The 22,368-nt window shown below is 44.9% G+C and overlaps 1 protein-coding gene across 1 annotated transcript in view; it reads left to right on the top strand.

The window, feature by feature from the left end:
- The first annotated feature begins 1,232 nt into the window (after positions 1-1,232).
- Positions 1,233-22,368, top strand: part of MKRN2 (makorin ring finger protein 2) — a 28,832-nt gene continuing 7,696 nt past the window's right edge. The window contains exons 1-6 of the mRNA XM_082345914.1: positions 1,233-1,386; positions 15,337-15,465; positions 16,363-16,544; positions 17,426-17,730; positions 18,642-18,856; positions 20,526-20,636. Of these exons, the coding sequence (XP_082202040.1) occupies positions 1,361-1,386; positions 15,337-15,465; positions 16,363-16,544; positions 17,426-17,730; positions 18,642-18,856; positions 20,526-20,636 (968 nt within the window). The 5' untranslated portion in view covers positions 1,233-1,360. The remainder of the gene's footprint in view (positions 1,387-15,336; positions 15,466-16,362; positions 16,545-17,425; positions 17,731-18,641; positions 18,857-20,525; positions 20,637-22,368) is intronic.

Raw genomic sequence — 22,368 nt, 5'->3', positions numbered from 1 at the left:
TTAGTGGTTTCATGAGTGTATACGTACGTAAAAATTCACATGTATATATGTATCTTGTGCACTTCCCTGTAGTTTGCTATATCTCAAGTTTTTACAATTTAAAAAAGAAATTTTGAAAAAAGCAATGGGAAACTACTGAGAAGTTAATAGAGGTGAATGACATGATCCAATTTATGTTTTAAAAACAGGTTTTGTGGGCTTCCCTGGTGGACGCAGTGGTTAAGAATCCGCCTGTCAATGAAGGGGACACAGGTTTGAGCCCTGGTCCGCGAAGATCCCACATGCCGCGGAGCAGCTAAGCCCGTGAGCCACAACTACTGAGCCTGCGCTCTAGAGCCCATGCTCCGCAACAAGAGAAGCCACCGCAATGGGAAGCCCACGCACCGCAACGAAGAGTAGCCCCTGCTCGCCCCAGCTAGAGAAAGCCCGCGTGCAGCAACAAAGACCCAACGCAGCCAAAAATAAATAAGGTAAAATTTATTATTATTATTTTTTTTTTAAAAACAGGTTTTGTGTGACAGACTAGAAAAGGGCAGGAGCAGAAGCCAGAAGACCAGTTAAGAGGCCAGTGCATGGGCCCAGGCAAGGAGTGCCGTTTGCTTAGACAGGAACCATGACGGTGGGAATGGAGAGGAGGGACGCTTTGGAGACGGGTGTGGAAGCAGGATCTGCAGGATGTAGACAACCAGAGGAAAATGTCACGAATGTCTTTTGGGGTTTCCACCAGAGGAAATGGAAGATGAACAGTTGAGGAATGCCAGGAAAGAAAATGAGGTCTAAAACTTGGGGTGGGAATGGAGATTTTGAAAAAGAGCAAGATCTTTGGATTTTGCCCTGGAGAGGGCTAAGGAATTCCTTAAGTGGGAGGCGAGGCTTGGCGGAAACAGCTGAGGCTGGGTCTGAGAAAGGGGCCTAGGGAGGGTTTGGGTGGGTAGGAGTACTTGGGATTAAGGTGCGCAGAGGAGAGGCGGGAGCTTGGCCTCGGGAGGGGTGAGGTAATTCTAAGCCGTGAGAAGCCGCTAAGAAATGCAGTTGGAGAAAGGGGCAGACCCATAGGAACTAATAGTCGGCACCCGGGATAAAACCCGCAGGACTGGGAGGCTAGCCAGGCCCCGCCTAGGAGGTTTGAAAATGCCGGACTAGGAGTGCCCGAGATTGGGGGTCGGCCCAGCCTCACCCCTGGGGCGGAACCAATTGTGACGGCGGCGAGGTTTGCTGCCGGCGCTACAAAAGTGCCGCACGGGGACGACGGCGTGCGCCGGCGTGACGCGGCCGCGCGGGATGGGCAGGGCCGAGGCCTAGGCGGCGACGAGAGCGAGAGGCGGCAGCGGCGTGACGGCGGCCCTTACACCCGACCGCCATGAGCACCAAGCAGGTCACTTGCAGGTCAGTGCGCGGCCCCGCAAGTCCTTCCCCGGGTGCGCCCCAGTCCTGCGCCAGAGAAACAAGCCGGAGCGGGTTCGTGGAAAGTGGCTCCCGGTTCGGGGTCCGGCTTCCCTAGGCGGGGCGGGCGCGGCGGCCGGAGCCTGGGACCCGGCGGTGCGTGGCCGAGCCTCGTGGCGACACCCGGACGAAGCCAGCGCGGGCGGCTGTGCCGCGAGTTCCAGGGGTGGCCCGTGCGGCTGGAAGGAAGGAATGCTGGTGGGGCCTTGGGGGGCGGGCCCCTGGGCCTGAGGGTTTAGCTGGAGGAGGTGAATTGGAGTTGAGTAAAGGGACACCAGGAGATGGTTTACAGATGGAGATACCACGCAGGTGTAGTCTGTTAATCGTCGGCGAGGGCCTCAAAGAAGCTGGGGCCCCGAAAGCGGCCTTGGTTTCCTGAGAGTTTGGAGAATTCCGATGCAGCGTAAACTTGCAGAGTTAGCGAGTTAAGAATTGCTGTGTGGAAAATAGCATTTACTGGAAGTTTGTTCATTGCCCCGCATATTCCCAAGTCATTTATACTCGTCACCAGTCTTCACTACAAGGCAGACATTATTCCTATTTTGCAGTGCACGAAACTCAGGCTAACGGAGGTTGAGACTCTCATCTTACTGAGAGACCCATTTCCGTGGAGAAATGCAACATTAATGGGTGGCTGGTTGTAGAAAATTCAAAGCCGGATGGCTGCACTGCTCCTGTTAAATACAAATAACTTGATGAGTAACACCCTCATTCCTTGCTAAGCGTGTGGCTTGAAGGTACTGGAATCCTAGTCTTAATTGGACCTGGAAAGTACGATTTTTCTTTTAATAATTGGTTTCAGTTAAGTCTGTGTGGGAAACATTGATTAGGGGGGAAAAAAACCAGCCCACAGTTGTATGGTTTGATTGTGTAATGAGCAGTTTATTTAATTATCATCTGTGTTGTTGCTTCTCTTGGTTAGTGTGAATAGTTGAGACAGTGTAATGTAAAAAGTTTCCTGTTAGTATTAGTCTATATTAACTGTTCAGCCAGTTTACGCAAGGCCTAGGTGATGTATATTTAGCAGTTGTCAGAAACTTGCACTTAAGTGTCTATAGAAAAGAGTTTTACTAGGTTATTTGTGATAAAAGGTCTTTTGTGAAGACCTTTGTGTATGTTTATTTTTATTTGTATAAAGTTCCCCCTGTTGGAGCAATATTCTTAGTCATTGTGGACTGTATAGCAAATTCTGGTTACTGCTCCTAAGATGCGGCCACATAACGGTGCACGTTTGTATGATGATTTGTAATTGAATCTCAACTCTGTGTGGTAATTTAATTTTGCAGATAAGGAAACCTTATGCTCAGGCTTGAACCTTGCCACTAATTCACATCTAACTGCAGGAACAAAAATGTAAATTAGGATCATCTTGGGTTTTTTCCTTCTATACTAGGAGATGGCCTGACCTAAAAGCTTTAATTCTGTTTTTCCCAAATAGGGGTATCCTGCAGGAAGTTGGTGCAGAGAAACTAGAGTGGGTTGGAACACTGGGAGGGGATCAGTTCTGTTTAAGTACTAACTGTTGTTCGTTGCAGGGGCTTGCAGTGTGCTGGGTGCTCTTTGAGGTTCTTTACAGCCGTGTCGCAAGTAATCCAGCAACACGCACCATTCCACAGATCGTAAAAGCAAGCCTCGGCATTGAAGTGACTTGCCAAGGTTATTCAGCTTCCAGGTGGCAGATATGTGGCATCAGAATTTATGCTCTTGTAGACCCTGTGGCTCCCAGATAAGTTTCAGAAATGCTAAATTAAAGTTTCTTTACTACAGGAATTTTCAAAGCTTTTAATATGCTCATATGAAAGGAAAACTCAACCAAAACCATAAGGAAAGTAAAGGTTACTTGCAAAGGGATGTGAAGGAGTTGGACCTCACAAGGGCTGCCTCGCCAAATAAAAAACAGAACACATATTTAAACAGGAAAAACGGCCATATTACCAAGAGTACCAGGTTTACGTTAGTGTGCTCGTGATGGGAAAGCTTTTCTCACTTGATTATCTTATTCACTGAAGTCATATCTCCACACACTGGTAACTTACATGAAATAATCCAGGTATGATTTATTTGGGGGACCAGATCTAAACTGGGTGGTCTGCTGTTTTTGGTTTATGTCAGGGTGCAAACTGTTTTTTGGTTTGTTTTCCTTGCTGTGGGATGTGATATACTTGCTTATTCTGAATGTCAGCTGGACAGAGAGTTTGTTTTGCTTCCATTCTAATACGAATTATTTCTCTCAGAGAGATGGATGTGAAATGCTAGGATTCCCAGACTTAATGACAAAGACACTCCATATTTATTGCCTGGAATGCAAGAAAGGCCGCTCACACAGTTGTGCTATCAGTCAGCTCCCCTGATTTCTTGACATTCCACTCTATCCAGAATCTCAATCTGGGGATCCTTTTTTGCTGATGGTTTTTCCAAACCATCTCCCTATGTCTTCCAGTCTGTTTTCAAAGCCCTGGTGCAGGCCTTTATTATTGCTTGGTAACCAGTTTGTTTGTCCTCCTCCTCAATGTGATAGAGGTCCCTTTGTTTTATAATCAGTAGTACAAGACCTAGAATTACAGTTTCCTGAGAGTCGGGCCTAGAGCTTTTGACTCATTGAAAGTCACAAAATATGGGGCATCTTGTGGCCAGTGAGTGGTAGGAAGAGCTTGAGCTCCAGACTAGGGCAGTTCTGGATTCTGATTCTGGTATCACAGTCTCTTTATCTGTAAAATTGGGATAGTAATGCCTAACCAGCAGCGTTGGTTAAGAGATTAGATAACAACGACTAACCATCCTAAGAGCATTTATGGTGTGTTAGGCTAAGCACTGACATGCAGTCTGTGAAGTACAATTATATCATACTACAGATGGGGAAACAGGTTTGGAGATTTAAATAATTTGCTCAAGGTCACAGGAAGCTCTCTGACCTCAGAGTCTTCCTTTAACCACTACACTGTACTTTATTTCATCCCCACCTCTTATCAGTTATTTCAAGCCTCCCACCATGCCTCGCATTAGCTGTGTTCCCCCTTGATGGATCTTTTGTCACAAGCAGTACAGCCATAAAATTTAAGTCTGTGAAATTATGTGCGAAAACATAAAGGAAGGTGACACTGAGAATGCAAATTACCCATATACCTGGAAATGATTTGCAAAAGTGTTTTGCTAGAGACAGGCACCATTGAAAGACCTGCAAGAAACCAGATTGATTCTGTTTGGTTCAGCCCTCAGGCACAGCGAGAGCTGCTGGCCGTTCTGTGGCCAGTAGTGAACCTCATATCCTTTGCAGCATATAATAGCCACACCATCTGAAACGGTCTTCGGGGTCACCCAGGATAACAGATGACTTTGGAGTGTCCCCTAGAAAGAATCTCCCTGCTCTGAGTCTCCAGCCATGCACTTCCCCCCTCATACTAGCAACAGCCCACCCCACTCCCCAGCTCGAGTCTCAGTCTTCCCTCTAGGAAGATATAAGGGATGGTTTGGCCATAGGGAAGGGTGAGCAGTTGGAAATTTATTACAGGGTGTAACATGAAAGAGGCCTGGATTAAGCTTAGTGTAACCTAGATGCTGAGGAATCTCTGTAAGCGGATGATAAAGATGCCCCGAAGGACAGGCAGGATGCGCTCTAGGGAGTTTTGTGTTTGTCACTGGGGAGTGGAAGTGGTGACATATGCTACAGAAATAGCGCTGGCTGGCTCCACCTCTTATAACACTTGTTTCACACTCACCTTTCTTGAAGGCAGTGATGGTGGCCTAGAAGTTATTTTTGAACCTTTTAAAATTTCAGCTCAGTCACTTACAGAAGTGAAATGGCTTGCATGAAGTCACCAGCTTATAAGTGACAAAACTAGGAAGCTTTAGGTGGTGGTTAAATATTTTGGATTTTTGATGGGAAAGATAATTAGTGCAGTTTGGAAGGCAAGTTTTCTGAATGGGACTTATGGGAGACGGTAGAATTATAAAAGGCATCTGCAGGACCACCACTGAACGTCTTTCCTCTTGCACGCCTGGTTAACAGGTAGTATCTGGTAGAGGAGCTCTGGTAGTCTCTTACCCTGATTCTTTCAGGAAATCTTGTCTAGTTCTCCAAAAGAAATTATTAATGAAGTATTTGTTAGATCTCTCTTTTGTGAAACTGTTTATGTAACCAGTTTGAACCTGTTCTCTTCCACTCTTTATGAGTTTACTAATCCTGATAATTGGATTTGGCTCTTGGCACTGATTTTCTTTATTATTATTTTTTGTTTGTTTTTCTACTTTCATACCTTCAAAGATTACCGTAGTTGAGGATGATTGGAATAATGTCACAGTGTTGAGTAGCATTTCTCAAGAAGAATTACCAAACTGCTTAGAAGCGTAATAAACTTCCGTGTCCAGGATCCCAAGACCACCCCTACAGCTAGTGATTGGCTAGAATGACCCATGGGACTTAGCGCATAGTCGTACTCAAGGCTAAGATTTATCACGGTGAGTAGTGAGGAGTCACAGATGGATCACAAGGGAGAAGGACTCAGGCGGCATCTGGAGGAGCCCATGTGCAGGCTTCCTGCCCTCACTTCCTCCCATAAAGGGTCACAGCACACTCTTCCTCCCGCAGCAGAAATGCAGCAGCAACATGTGCCCAGCGAAGCCCGCTAGAGATCCAGTGCCCTGGACGGTCACCCTCTGCCTAGCATGTACCCAGACCAGGCTCCCAGAAGGAAAGCAGATGTTCAGCGTAAGCCACATTGTACACAGTATAGGCACAGTGAGCCACTTTCATCACTTAGAGACAGTTTATATCAGTGTAGGGAACTGTTTACCAGCCAAGTCCCAGGTGCTATAAGCAGGGCCTTGCCTCGTAAGCAGACTCAGACCTGCTCTATTAACTCTTCTGCATACTTTTTAAATCAGTATTGTGACAAGATTCTTTTCATATAGACTTTTTTTTTTTAAGTTTCTAACAAGAATACCCTTCGTTTGCCAGATTCTGAGCCTTCTTTCTTTTTAAGTAAATCTACAGCAGCCTTATAGCAAGTTACTACACAATCTCTGATTTAGTGGAAGACTCCCAGGGGGTGTTGCCTGGGAAAAGCATAACTGACCACCTAGAAAAGACCCTATAGGACACCACCTTAGTATAGTCACTTACATCACAGGTCCAGTCATCTTTGTAGGCTCAGAAATTTGATTCTGTTGGTGTATTTAGAGATGGCTCATGCTACCCAAACTCAGTAGACACTGACATATGAAGTAGAATACCCTTTTAACATTTCCTGGGTGAAAAGAAATTGTCAGGTGGGCCTGGTCAGCACTTCTGCTTTGGGGGAGATAGGTGGAGAAAGTTAGAAGTATGCTTAGGGAGCAAGGAGGGAGGGAAGGGCTTAAAAACTTGTGGCCTCCAGCTCAGCGGCCTAGCAGCCTCCCAGGCCCATTGTAGGGCCGAGGTGCGGCACGAATTGCCACCCATGTTCTCTGGTACCCTTTCTCTGGGAAGGACAGTCTGGGCCTTCTGACCTTCCTTAGAGTCCACTCTGTTTCCCAATGTTTGAACGTTGTCAACCGTTCTCCAGTTCCAGGCAGAACCACATAATTGGTTAGGTTTAGGCTTTCTGTGTTCTATCGCATTTAGTGATGTTCCAGCTGTGTCTTCCTCAAGTTATTCCCAGGCTTTTTTTTTTTTTTCCCCTTGATGTGTACTCGATGTACAATATTATATAAGTTACAGGTATATAATATAGTGATTCATAGTTTTTAAAGAGTATACTCCATTTATATTTATTATAGAATATTGGCTATATTCCCCATGTCATACAATATATCCTTGTAGCTCATTTTATACCTAATAGTTTGTTCTACTTAACCCCCTACCCCTATATTGCCCCTCCCCCCTTCCCTCTTCCTACCAGTAACCACTAGTTTGTTCTCTGTATCTGTAAGTCTGCTTCTTTTTTGTTACATTCACTAGTTTGTTATATTTTTTAGATTCCACATATAAGTGATGTCATACAGTATTTGTCTGACTTATTTCACTTAGCATAGTGCCCTCCAAGTTCATCTACGTTGCTCCAGATGGCAAGATTTCATTCTTTTTTATGGCTGAGTAGTAGTCCGTTGTATATACGTATACCACATCTTCTTTATCCATTCCTCTGTTGATGGACATTTAGGTTGCTTCCACATCTTGGAAATTGTAAATAATATTGCTGTGAACATTGAGGTGCATGCATCTTTTCAAATTAGTGTTTTGCATGTATCTTTTCAAATTAGTGTTTTGCAGGGTTTTTTTATACACCCAGGAGTGGAATTGCTGGGTCATATGGTGGTTCTTTTTAGTTGGTTGGGAAACGTATGTACTGTTTTCCACAGTGGTTGCACCAATCTACATTCCCACCAACAGTGTAGGAGGGTTCCCTTTTCTCCACATCCTCACCAACGTTTGTTATTTGTGTTCTTTTTTATGATAGCTATTCTGACTGGTGTGACGTGATCTCTCATTGTGGTTTTGATTTGCATTTCCCTGATGATTAGTGATGTTGAGCATCTTTTCATGTGCCTCTTGGCCATCTGCATGTCCTCTTTGGAAAAATGTCTATTCACGTTTTCTGCCCATCTTTTTTAATCAGGCTGTTTGGTTTTTTTTGATGTTGAGTTGTATGAGCTGTTTATATATTTTGAATATTAACCCCTTATCAAATCATTTGCAAATATTTTCTCCCCTTCAGTAGGTTGTCTTTTCATTTTGTCGATGGTTTCCTTTGCTGTGCAAAAGCTTTTATGTTTAGTTTGTTTATTTTTGCTTTTATTTCCTTTGCTTTAGGAGACAGATCCAAAAAAATATTGCTACGATTGATGTCAAAGAGCGTTCGGCCTATGTTTTCCTCTAGGAGTTTTATGGTTTCCAGTCTTACATTTAGGTCTTTAATCCATTTCGAGTTTATTTTTGTGTATGGTGTTAACAGATGTTCCCAACCATGTGTTCAAGAGCACCAGCTCTCTTGGGTCAGGGGCCCCAAGTTGGGAAGCACTATACCGTGGAGCTGCCGGGAAAGCACACTGTGGGCTGGAGGGGTGGGAAGGTTTCTTGGTCCAGCCAGGACTCGTGCTGGTCTTGAAGGAAGGTGGGTTATCACAGTTAAGTACAGTGAAAGATGGGGTACAGTGTTGTAGAAAGGGGCCACGGTATGGACAGAGGCAGAGTGACAGGAAAATCAGTTTTGGTGGGAAAAGGTCAGGGCTTGGGAAGACCAGAGCTGAGGTCCCCTACTCAGCAATTAGATCTTCTCTAAGTCATCACACCTCTCTGAGCCTCAGCTTTCCTGTCTGCACCATGGGTATAGAGCTAATATTCCTCAGAGTAGTATCAGGATTAAGTGAGATAAAGAAGTGAAAGTGCTAGACAGAGTACTGATGGTACTGCTCGTTGGAGCTGTTGTATTTTTGCTCATTTCATATATTTCTGATAACACATTTCATATATTTCTGATAACATACTTGTTCAGAGGGAGGGAGGGCCCTCCTTGCCCCAAAGTCTTCATTCAAGAGGTATGTGTTATCCCTCTTTAAAAAGATAAACTGTCACAGCCATACGGGAGAGGGGAGAAATGGGTGAAACCAGAGTGCTTGGGAGGTGATAAGGTGAAAGCTGGTGTGGGAACATCTTGGGAGTTACCCTACCACTGTCTGCTTTTGTATATGTTTGAGACTTTCCATAGTATATTTTTTAAGTTAAAACATGGGTTCACAGAACAAGCCCCTTTACAGAGCGACCTCCTGACGGGCTCCTCTCACCTACACTTCCAGCCTCTCCTGTCTGTCTTCGCCCTGCAGCTCCAGTGGCCTTTCTGCAAGAGGCCTAGGAAGGGGGTTTAATGTGTCTCAGGGCTTGACTTGGGCCCCTTGTCCCCTATTGGGAGGCGCACTCATCAGTATTCCAGCTGCCCCAGTCAGGCCTGATCCGCCATCTGTCTCAGCAGGCCTGCCGCGCCCTCATGGGGCCTCCCTTCCCTGCCTTTCTGTGTGCTTCTGGCGCCTGCTCCTCCCGCCCATCGGCACCCCGGCATTCTGTAGACTGCTTGGCTAGGCGGCCCCTGGGCCCGCGCCCCCTTCTGTCTGCCTCGGTCCATGGACTGACTCCTCAGCCCTATGCGTGCGTTGTGATAAGGCACAGGTCCCTCTTGTAACTGTCAGCTTAATCGGCAGCATTTTTTACTAAACTTTAATAAGAGCTGAACTTTGGGGGTACCCACTGTGAGATAGGTATTGTACTGAGCGTTTATGTGTTTGTTTGTTTGTTTTTTTAATTAATTTATTTATTTATTATTTATTTTTGGCTGTGTTGGGTCTTCGTTTCTGTGCGAGGGCTTTCTCCAGTTGTGCCGAGTGGGGGCCACTCTTCATCACGGTGCGCGGGCCTCTCACTGTCGCGGCCTCTCCCGTTGCGGAGCACAGGCTCCAGACGCGCAGGCTCAGTAGTTGTGGCACACGGGCTTAGTTGCTCCGCGGCATGTGGGATCTTCCCAGACCAGGGCTTGAACCCGTGTCCCCCGCACTGGCAGGCGGACTCTCAACCACTGCGCCACCAGGGAAGCCCCCTATGTGTTTTTTTTAAACCATACTCTCTCCAGTATTCGATACTTATTGTAATTTTTTTTAAATAAATTTATTTATTTTTGGCTGTGTTGGGTCTTTGTTGCTATGCACGGGCTTTCTCTAGTTGTGGCGAGCGGGGGCTACTCTTCGTTGTGCACGGGCTTCTCGTTGCGGTGGCTTCTCGTTGCGGAGCACGGGCTCTAGGCACGCAGGCTTCAGTAGGTGGCGTGTGGGTTCAGTAGTTGTGGCTCATGGGCTCTAGAGCGCAGGCTCAGTAGTTGTGGCGCACGGGCTTAGTTGCTCCGCGGCAGATGTGGGATCTTCCCAGACCAGGGCTCGAACCCGTGTCCCCTGCATTGGCAGGCGGATTCTTAACCACTGCGCCACCAGGGAAGCCCTTCATAATTTTTTAAAACTAAAGCAACCATTTACTATTACAAAAGCAGTATATGTTCATGGTAGAAATATTAGAAAGTACAGATCAACAAAAATAAGAAAATACCACGGGGGAAGGGTAAGCTGGGCAAAGTGAGAGAGTGGCATGGACATATATACCCTACCAAATGTAAAATAGATAGCTAGTGGGAAGCAGCCGCATAGCACAGGGAGATCAGCTGGGTGCTTTGTGACCACCTAGAGGGGTGGGATAGGGAGGGTGGGAGGGAGACGCAAGAGGGAGGGGATATGGGGATGTATGTATATGTATAACTGATTCACTTTGTTAAAAAGCAGAAACTAACACACCATTGTAAAGCATTTATACTCCAATAAAGATGTTAAAAAAAAAAATACCATATGCCTTACCCTCAAGGATTGCCACTCTTAAAAAGGCTATTGTCTGTCTTTCCACATTGTTAAAATGCAGATGTGTTCATGTGTGTAGTTAGTGTTTAGCAAAATGAGAGCGTACTGTACGTGCTGTTTTAAAATTTTTTAATTGTAAAATGTACATAACATAAATTTATCCTCCTAACCATTTTTTTTTATTGTATTTATTTATTTATTTATTTTTGGCTGTGTTGGGTCTTCGTTTCTCTGCGAGGGCTTTCTCTAGTTGCGGCGAGCGGGGGCCACTCTTCATCGCGGTGCGCGGGCCTCTCACTATCGCGGCCTCTCTTGTTGCGGAGCACAGGCTCCAGACGCGCAGGCTCAGTAATTGTGGCTCACGGGCCCAGTTGCTCCGCGGCACGTGGGATCTTCCCAGACCAGGGCTCGAACCCGTGTCCCCTGCATTAGCAGGCGGATTCTCAACCACTGAGCCACCAGGGAAGCCCCTCTTAACCATTTTTAAGTGTTCAGTTAAGGAGTAGTAAGTACATTCACACTGTTGTGCAGCCATCACCACCATCCACCTCCAGAACTCTTTTCATCTTCCCAACCTAAAACTGTGTCCCCTTTATACACTAACTCCTCATTCTGCCTCCCCCAAACCCTGACCACACCCATTCTCCTCCCTCTTTCTGTGAATTTGACTATTCTAAGCACCTCTCATTAGTGGAATCACACAGTGCTGTCTTTCTGTGTCTGGCTTCCGTCAGTTGGCATAACATCCTCAAGGTTCATCCCTGTTGTAGCACAAGTCAGACTTTCCTTCCTTTTTAAGACTGAGTAATATTCCATTGTATGTGTAGACCACATTTTGTTTATCCATTCATCCTCTGATGGACGCTTGGATTGTTTTCACCTTTTGGCTACTGTGAATAATGCACTATGAACAGGGGTGTACAAATACTTGAGTTTTTGCTTTCAGTTCTTCTGTGTGTATACTCGAGTGGAATTGCTGAATCATGTGGTAATTCTATTTTTAATTTTTTGAGGAACCGCTGTACTGTTTTACATAGCGGCTACACCATTTTACTGTATATTCTGTTATATAATATGCTTTTCTCAGTTAATCATCTTCAACTTTCCATGTCAGTAAATTATCTGATACCTAGTCTGTACTCAGATTTCCCCATTTGTCCCACAAATGTTTCTTACAGCTGGTTTGTCCAAACCAGAATATAATCCAGGGCCAAATATTGCATTAGTTATTACATACCTTATATTCTGTCTACTAATCTAGTGCAGTTTCCTCCTTTTTAAATTTTCTTCTTTTAACAGCTTTATTGAAGTATAATTTACATACCATATGTAGGGACTGTGTCTATATGTAGCCTATATAGGCTGTATAATAGTCTTTATAAGGACCATTCTGTTCCTATAGATTTGCCCCTTTTTTAACACTACTTATAAATTGATTCATGCAACATGCGTCCTTTTGTGTCTAACTTATTTCACTTACTATAATGTGTTTGCATCTCATCCTGTAGCATGTATCATTATTCATTCCTTTTTATTGCCAAATAATATCCCATTGTATGGATATATTACATTTTATCTATCTGTTCACCAGTTGATGGAATTGTCAGAGTTTTCACCTTTTGACTATTATGAATAATGTTGCTATGAACATTCACATATTATACACATATTTGTGTGAACATATGTTTTCATTTCTCTTGGGTAAACACCTAGGACTGGAATTGTTGAGTCATATGGTAAATTTATGTTTAAGTTTTTAAGAAACCACCAAATCATTTTCCAAACCCAGGCCCCCCCCCCCCCCTTATTTTTTTTCCATGATACTTCCTTGGTAAAGAGATCTGGCCCACATACTGCCTCTTCTTTTGTATTTATCTGGTTGCTTCCTCATGAGGTCTTTTAGCTTGTTCCCAATCCCCCTGTATTTCCTGTAAACTAGAAGTTAGATCTGAAGTTTTGTTGGATTCAAGTTAAATGTTTTTGGCTAGGATACGTGGCAGGTTATGTTGTATACTTCATTCATATTGGGGAACATCCGCAGACATGTAATGTTTGAGGTTTTTTGGTTTTTGTTTTTCCATATAGATACTGGGTCCAGCATCATTTGTTGAATTACCTTGACAGCGTTTATCAAAAGTTAATTGATCGCGCATGTGTGATTCTATTTACAAGCTTTTTAAAGAGCCTTCCTCAGCCTCCTTGAACTCCAGTTTCTGTCTCTTCACCTCAGCAAGACAGCAGTGCTCTGCTTGGGGTTCCCCTCCCTGCACCAAGGTCCAAAATATGCCTCAAGGCAGAAAGCCAGGCTCGCCTCCCTTGTTTTCCTTCTCTTCAAGGGCCAGTCTTGTGTTGCCTTTTGTCCATGTCTGAAAGCAGTTGTTTCATATATTTTGTTCTGTTTTCTAGTTTTTCACAGTGGAAGGGCAGGTTCCATGCTCCTCCAAAGCTGGAAGCAAAAATCTGTTCTTTCTCTTTCTTCTTCTTGTACTTTAGTTTGGATAGTTTCTATTGCTTTGTCTTCAAGTTTTCTGAGATTTTCTTATATAGTGTCTAATCTGCCGTTACAATGTAATTCTCATTTCATGTATTGTAGTTTTCACTTCTAGAAGTTCCATTTGGTTCTTTTTTATATCGTCCATTTCTTCCCATGTTATTTTTGTGTTTTCCTTAAAATCTTCAGCATATAGAACATATCTGTAATAGCTGGGTTATATAAAACATATATGTAATAGCTGGGTTTTTTTGTTTTGTTTTTAACTTTTTATTTTATATTGGAGTATAGCCGATTAACAATGTTGTGATAGTTTCAGGTGCACAGCAAAGTGACTCAGTCATCCCTATACGTGTATCCATTCTCCCCCAGACTCCTCTCCCATCCAGGCTGCCACATAACATTGAGTAGAGTTCCCTGTGCTATGCAGTAGGTCCTTGTTGGTTATCCTTTTTAAATATAGTAGTGTGTACATGTCAGTCCGGAACTCCCTAACTATCCCTTCCCTCCACCCTTCCCCCCTGGTAACCATAAGTTCGTTCTCTAAGTCTGTGAGTCTGTTTTGTTTTGTAAATACGTTCATTTGTATCATTTCTTTTTAGATTCCACGTATAAGCCATATCATATGATATTTCTCTTTCCCTGTCTGACTTTACTTCACTCAGTGTGACAATCTCTAGGTCCATCCATGTTGCTGCAAATGGCATTATTTCATTCTTTTTTATGGCTGAGAATGTTACATTGTATGTATGTACCACATCTTCTTAATCCATTCCTCTGTCGATGAACATTCAGGTTGCTTCCATGTCTTGGCTATTGTAAACAGTGCTGCAATGAACATTGGGGTGCATGTATCCTTTTGGACCATGTTTTTCTCCAGACATATGCCCAGGAGTGGGATTGCAGGGTCATATGGTAGCTCTGTTTTTAGTTTTTTAAGGAACCTCCATGCTGTTCTCCGTTAGTGGCTGCACCAATTTACATTCCTACCAACAGTGCAAGAGGGTTCCCTTCTCTCCACACCCTCTCAAGCATTTATTGTTTGTGGATTTTTTGATGATAGCCTGTCATAGCTGGTTTTAAAGTCCTTGTCTGCTGAGTCCATCATCTGTCATTCCTGTTATTGACTAATTTTTCTCCTGGTTATGGGTCACATTTTCCTGCTTTTTGGTATGTCTAGTAATTTTTGATTGGATGCCAAACATTGTGAGTGTTTTTGAGCATTTGGATTTTTTTGTCTTCCTTCAAAGAATGTTAAAGTTTGTTTTAGCTGACAATAAGTTATTTGCTATCAGCTAGATCGTTTTGAAGCTTGTTTTTTTTTAAAAAACTTTATTAGGGCAGGTCTAAAATCTCTTTATTTGGGGACTTGTTTACCCTTAATGCCAAGGCATGTCCCTCTACAGTTTCCTCTGAGTATTCAGCCAGGCCTCTCTGCTCTGGCTGGACAGAACTAGAATGCCTCCCAGTTGTTCTTTCAGGGCCAGAATTGGACAACTTAGTGGAACATTCTTATATGTGTCTCCTGGTGCTCCACTATCTTACTTGAGCCTCACCACAGTTTATAGTAGAGTAGGCAGTGTAATTTTCGTTTTATAGGTAAAGGTAGGAAGGCCCAGGGAAGTTGGTTTTGTGACTTGCTTACACGTGGCACAGCTAGATCTTGAGCCCAGGTCTCTGACTCCTTTACAACCATACCCTTTAAAATCCATGAGAACAGAGCAGTCTTTCAGTGTGCATTTTCTCAGTCATGAGGCTCACATTTTATGTATGTGGCATATCTTAAATCAAGAGGATATATCTTAAGACAGAAATGCATGGGATCATTTTTCTTCCAGAAAAGCTGTCATTGAAATAGATGTGGTGCATCTAAAATCACTGTCTTAGAGACAAGGACATAAGTGTACCTGCAGTGCCCAGGAGAGCCTTGATACATAGTATATGCACAGTGTGTGTTTATATACTGGGTTCAAGAATTTGGTGATTTTACAAAGCAAAGTGTGCTTCTAAAAGTTTTATGCCTCTGCTTGTCTCATCAGGTATTTTATGCATGGTGTGTGTCGGGAAGGAAACCAGTGCCTGTTCTCACATGACTTGGCAAACAGCAAGCCATCTACCATCTGCAAATACTACCAGAAGGGCTGTTGCGCCTATGGAACTCGTTGCAGGCAAGAACCCACTTGTGTCGCCAGCTGTTGCACTGAGTTCACTACCTTCAGGGATTTAAATCCTGGGTCTTGATGATGGGAAAACTTTAGTTTAAAAGTAATGTTACAAAAATAATTTTGAAACCTCAAATTTAGTACCGTTAAAATAATTTTAATTTTTCAAAGTCACTTTTCATGCCTCTTCTTATGAGTCTATAGTCATAAATTTGCCCTCACAGTATACCTAAGATTTTCTGTCTTGCCTTTTTTTACCATGTCATAAGCTCCTTCCAGTGCTGCTACTTTGTCTTAACTGTAACTTTATAATTCTTCATCACGTTGACGTACCATCGTTTTATTAACTATCCCTGTATTAGATAGTTAAGGGGCTTCCAGTTTTTTGCTATGAGTGCAATGAACATTTATGAGCATGTAGAATCTTCCTTTTTTACTGACATCTGTAGGCAAGTTTTGTAACTTCTAGACAGGAGAACATTCCAGAACCTGTTCCTGTGCTGTTGTCGCGAGGGCTGATCTGCTTTCCTGGGCTGCAGAGCTCCCTTCAGTCCTTCCTCTGTGCTGCCTGGGATGTGGGACGTTGGCCCACTCTGCCCTCCCCCTGCCAGTGGGCGCCCCCAAGAGACAGTCCAGGACAAGCCAGTCAGTCAGCATCTCCGGAACCGTCGGGCTCTCTTTGTGTGGTCTGGGCGGTACATCTGTCCCACTTAAGTGGAGGTGATAAACAGCAGTGTACTACTCACTCTGAATTGCCAGGCAGTTCTTACTAATTGATGAGATTTTTATCCATTAAAATACGGGAAACGACTGAGCAGAAGGAGGGATGTTCCAGGTCTGGGGAATGCGGGAGGTATGTGCGTGTGGTGTGTCCGTAATGCATCTGCTGTGTGTTTTGTTCAGATACGATCACACGAGGCCCTCTGCTGCAGCTGGTGGGGCCATGGGCACTGTTCCCCACGGGGTGCCCTCCCTGGGTTTCCACAGTCCTCACCCTCCTTCTGACCTCACTGCATCAATCGTGAAAACTAACTTACATGAGCCTGGGAAACGTGAAAAGAGGACATTGGTACTTAGAGACCGAAGTGAGTGAGCAGAATCCTTCTATTGCCTTTTTGAACAGCACTCTTGCCTTCCTTGGCCTTCTCCTGTCAAAGGGGGTCCTAACCTCACACCCAGAACGGTCCTGAGAACAGGCTTCATCTGGCTGCAGAGCATTCAGATGACGCATTAGGCCTCGTGTCCGTGTGTGTCCTCGTCTCTGCTCGTGTCCTGACGTGTAACATCATATGTTCAGCACACGATAGGCAGATCCCATCCTAAGCACACAATAAGTCCATCCCGTCAGCTGTATCCCCTCGGAAAATGTTAGAAGCCTGATGGGTACGCAGCAGCTCCCGTGTGAGAAGCGGGTGGGTGGCCGAAGGACAGTCTGACTCTGGCCTCAGGACCCAGAGACTTGCTCCAGATTTTCATTCTCCTTCACTTTAAAAAGATTGGTAACTTTACTGGTAAAAAGGAAACCACTGTATTCTATTGACCTCATTCTGAATTCCTTTTGACTTATACTTTGTTTTCTTTAAAAAAATTTTTTTTAAGTGTAACTGGTCCATGTGTTGAGATTTCCATACTTGCCATTTTTAAAAAGGAACATTAGTGTTATTTTATATAAATATATCATGGTCTGCTTTGCTATTTCCCTATGTTGCCAATTATGTTTTTTTGTTTTTTATTATGATTCTAAGTAATATCACTCTGAACATTTTTTCCTTTTATTTTTCCCCTCTTGGCCTGTTTTTTTCCATACATCCCAAGAGTGAAATTCCCAAAGTCAGGGTTAATTTGTCACGTTTTGACTGATTGCTTACCAGAAAGGTTGGGCCAGTTTTCATGTGTGTGTGTGTGTGTGTGTGTGTGTGTGTGTGTGTGTGTGTGTGTGTGTGTGTGCTGTGTGTTTTATTTTAAGATCTCTCTGGCATGGCTGAAGAAAAGACTTGCCCAAGTGTGGTGAGTAATCCCAGAGGCTGCAGCGACCCGCAGAACAGCCCGGAGCTGAAGCCGCATTCCTACCTAGAAGCAATCAGGAGTGGTCTCGACAGCGTAGAAGCTAGCAGCTCCTACAGCAGCGAGCAGCAGCTGTGCCCCTACGCAGCTGCCGGGGAGTGCCGATTTGGGGATGCTTGTGTCTACCTGCATGGGGAAGTTTGTGAAATCTGTAGGTTACAAGTCCTGCACCCGTTCGACCCAGAGCAAAGGAAAGCTCACGAGAAGGTACAGTTGCAAACCTTTATGTGAAGTCGTTTTAAGGAATTTGAAGTGCACTAAGTGACAAAATCGGTATTTCTGTAAGCATCTTTCTGCCAGTAATACCTGCATTCTGTACCTGGCCAGCCAGGCCAAGTTCTGGAGAATTTGAGGAGTTCAGTGTCGGAAGGGACCTTGCAGGTCATTAGGCTCCTGTGTTTGTGCAGGCTTCTGCTCAGCACAGGGCTGTGGAGGTTGTCTGAACCCTCTGCCGTCTCCCGGCGGGTGTTCAGGTGAGCACAGGTTAGAGCTTCCCTCCTCCCCAGGGACATGACATCCGGGTGCTGTGCTGTGGGTTCGGCTTGAGTGTGTGTCCACTGTGCCAGGGCCTGGGTCCTAGGTCCTTTGCATTGATTCTGGTGCCTGATGCGTGGTGCTGCGGGGGGGGACATGCTCTGTTCATCTGCCTCCTGAGTGAAGGGATTTGTTCAGTAACTGGTTCTCGTAGGAAGAAGTGATGCTGCTGACCTCTGACCCTGGCCTGTCAGCCTGATGTTTTAGATTAAGGGTTATTTGGCATTTCTGGTGTTGGTGTTGGGAAAGGCGGTACCCAGAGGGGCAAGGAGACCAGGGTCCCAGTCTTTGGGACCTCCTTGACCCCACAGTGGCCCTCTAATCTTCTTGGGCCTCTGGTCTCGGCTTTAAATTGGAAGTGACCGTGGAGCAGTGCCGACAAGCAGGGGGGCAAGCCAGTGGTGGTCTTGAGAGAGCTTTGTGTCCCGAATGCAGGGCGTGGCCGGACCTGCCTGAAGCAGCCACAGCCACAGTCCCCGTTCCCTCCCGATCCTGGTTGTACTGTGTGGCCGGCAGTCACTCCAGGCTCTCACCACTCCCCAGCCCAGAACCAAAGGTTTCCTTCCTCCCTCCCTGTACTTCAGATCTGCATGTCAACATTCGAACACGAGATGGAGAAGGCCTTTGCCTTCCAGGCGAGTCAGGACAAAGTGTGCAGCATCTGCATGGAGGTTATCCTCGAGAAGGCGTCAGCCTCGGAGCGGAGGTTCGGGATCCTTTCCAACTGCAACCACACGTATTGCCTGTCTTGCATCCGGCAGTGGAGGTGTGCCAAGCAGTTTGAGAACCCAATCATCAAGTAAGTGCAGCAGGGGTCTTACCTATAGAATCTGGGAGAAGGTTTGATTTGGGATCTGCTTCCGTCCACAGGGAAGCCTTCCCTTGTCCTCCACAGGTGAGCGGGGAGTCCTTGAGCAGGGACTTGAGCAAGTCGCAGACCTTCCCTGAGCCCAACTGCCTTTTCCTTTAAAACATGGGTGACAATTCCTGCCAGGCATTTAGGGTGTTGGGGGGACACTCAGCAGGGATCCTCTGTGTGAGAAGGCCCATTTGACTCTGGCACAGTTACTGGTGGTCCGCCCGTAGGCCGACTGCCTTTTTTTATTTAATCTGTAACGTAGGGCTTATTTGAGGACTAAATGGAATAGTGCATGTAACACATTTCACGTTATGTCTGATAACATGGGATGTACTCAGTGAGCCAACACAGGGTTTTATCCCCCAGCTTTATTGAGAGATAACTTACACATAACATCATAGGATCCTTAAATTCCACAGTGGGGTGGGAGAAAAGCTAAGTCATAGTGAGAAGTTACTGCGTGCTGTGTACTGTCAGAAACTTCACATACATGAAGTCGTAATTCTCTCAGAGACCCTTGATCATCATTCTCATTTTATGTATAGGGAAACTCAGATATGGTGAGGTCAAGTAACTTGCCTGAAGTTACACATTCGTATGGTAAAATAACAGCTTTATTGAGATAAAAATGTACAATTCAGAGGGTTTTTTTTAAATGTATTCAGAGTTGTGCAGCTGTTGTTACTATAGTCTAATTTTAGAACATTTTCATCATCTTAAAAAGAAACCTCTACCTACAGTCACTGCCTGTTCATCCCTCTTTCCAGCCCCTGGCAACCACTAATCTCCTCTTTCTCTATGAATTTACCTGTTCTGGACATTTCATATAAATGGAATCATACAATACGTGGCCTTTGTGTCTGGCTTCTTTCACTCAGCATGTTTTCAGAGTTCACCCATATTGTAGCATGGATCAGTACTCCTTTTATAGTGACTATAAATAGTATTCTGTTGTATGGCTAGACCACATTTTGTTTATGCATTCATCAGTTGATGGACATTTGGGTTGTTTCCACCTTTTGGCTATTACGGCTAGTGTGCCTATGAACATTTGTGTATTTGTTTGAATACTATTTTCAGAACTTTTGGGTATACCCTTAGGAGTGGAGTTGCTGGGCATATGGAAACTCTGTGTTTAACATTTTGAGAAACTGCTAGACTGCCATCCAAAGTGGCTGAACCATTTTACATCCCCATCAGCAACATAGGAGGATTCCAGTTTCTCCACATTCTTGCCAGCACTTAGTTGTCTTGATTTCTGATGTTAGCCATCCTAGCAGGTGTGAAGTGATACCTTAGTATGGTTTTGATTTGCATTTCCCTGATAACTAATGGTACTGAACATCTTTTTCTGTGCTTATTGGCCATTTTGGAGAAATGCCTACTCAAATCCTTTCCCCATTTTAAAATTAGGTTGTCTTTTTTATTGTTGAGAAGAACATGTTTCAACAGTAAATTCGGTTAGAGGATTGCGTTTGTACCTTTTAGAATTCTGGGGTGGGAAACAAACACCTGGAGCGGTCATGCATTTGAGCACAAGGTTTAGTGGTGGAGTGTGCACAGGATTTGTAACTGAATCTCTCCCTTACTAACCTGATTCTTATTTCAGGTCTTGTCCAGAGTGCCGTGTGATATCAGAGTTTGTAATTCCAAGTGTGTATTGGGTAGAAGATCAGAATAAAAAGAACGAGTTGATTGAAGCTTTCAAACAGGGAATGGGGTAAGTGCTCTGCGCTCAAGCGTGATCTGGTGCGGGCCTGGCTCTTGTTTCTGTCTTTGCTTCATGCAGGGCCTCCCCTGTGGGGAGGCCACTCAGTGTCTTCTTTCTCTCGGGCAGCATGCTGGGCTCTGGGGACACAGAGGTGAGCAAGCAAGGCCGTGGTGAAGTGGACTTGCTTAACGGTTCTTAAGCTGAGCAGTATCCCCTAGAAGTCCTGCTTGTAGTGCAGAGATAGCCTTTTTATCTCTGATCATTCGTTCAACAAATAGAGATGAAAGATCTATCTGATAGGCCTTTTCTAGTTGCTGGGGATAGAGCATTAAACAAATCAGACAAAAATCCCAGCCCTCACACAGTTCACATTCTACTGAAGGAAAAAATAAACAAGAATAATAAGAAACAAACAAGAAAATAGGAAAATGTTTATTGGATGGTGGGGCTAAGGAGTGAAATAAGCCTGGGAATGGGGATAGGAAATGAGGGGATTGTAGTTTCCATATTGGAGCCCAGAGGACACAGTAGGGCGACCTGTGAGCAGAGACCTCGAGGAGGCAAGGCAGCGAGCCATGTCCATGTGACTGAGAAGGACACTCCAGAGGGAGGGAACTGTCACTGCAGAGAAAGCTCTGAGGCTGGAGTGTGTCTGCCTTGTTCGGAACAGCAAGGAGGAGCTGGACGAGAGAAGCAGGTGGGGAGAACACTGGAGACGAGGACAGGGGGAGTGGGGTGAATTGTGTAGGGCTCTGTAGGTCATTGGATAGACTAGCTTTTTTATTCTGGCTGAGGTGGGCAGCCGTCATACGATTTTGACCAGAGGAGTGACATGATCTGATATATATTTTGAAAGGATCACTGTGGCTGAACCACTGAGAATATATTGAAAGAGGAGGCAAAAGTGGAAATGGGGAGACCAGTCAGGCTGTTACAACAGTCCAGGTGAGATGTGGCAGTGGCTTGGACCAGGGCAGGAGGCCTGGAGGTGATGGGAAGTGGTCGAATTCTGGATCTGTTTAGAAGAACTGGGATGGATTTGCTGATGCGTTGAATATGGTGGAGGGGTTGAGGATTCAGATTTCACTTCCAGTGTTACCACTTTTCATTTCTTTGCTGCACTCCTATCTTTGTTGGCCAGTTTCCTCTTTCAGTTATCCGTTTTTGTAAAATGTCTTGTGGGTGTATCACTGGGAAAAAAGGAGGCAACACAGCGCCACTGAATAACGGATGCACAGTGACCACTCACCGACAGACTTGGGAGGAGAGTTAAGATGGTCAGTCACTGACCATGGTGCACATGTGTTGTTCCTGTGGTGGTTTGGACTGAACTGAAGAGCTGACAGTGTGTGCTTCACATGGTCACTCACAGTTGTGTGTTGTGGTGACAGAAATTTGAACCGTGTTGCTGGGGGACCAGTGGCACTTAACGAAACCATGGTGGATTCATTTCCTGTGGCTGCCGTAACATTACCACAGACTGGGTGCTCAAAACACCAGACATCTGTTCTGTCACACTTGTGGAGGCTGGAAGTCCAAAATCCAGGTGTGGGCAAGGGTGGCTCCTCCTGGAGGCTCTGAGGGAGAATTTGTTCCAGGCCCCTCTCCTGGCTTCTGGGCGCAGCGTAACTCCAGTCTCTGTCTTTGTCTGCTCTGTGTCTTTTTCTCTCCCCTCTGACTCGTGTAAGGGTCTCTCGTAAGACCCTCCCATTAATCCAGGATGATCTCATCTTGAGATCCT

This window comes from Balaenoptera borealis (assembly GCF_965194805.1).
Source record: "Balaenoptera borealis genome assembly, chromosome: 12".
Lineage (NCBI taxonomy): Eukaryota > Metazoa > Chordata > Mammalia > Artiodactyla > Balaenopteridae > Balaenoptera > Balaenoptera borealis.
This window is presented reverse-complemented; position numbering and strand designations above follow the sequence as displayed.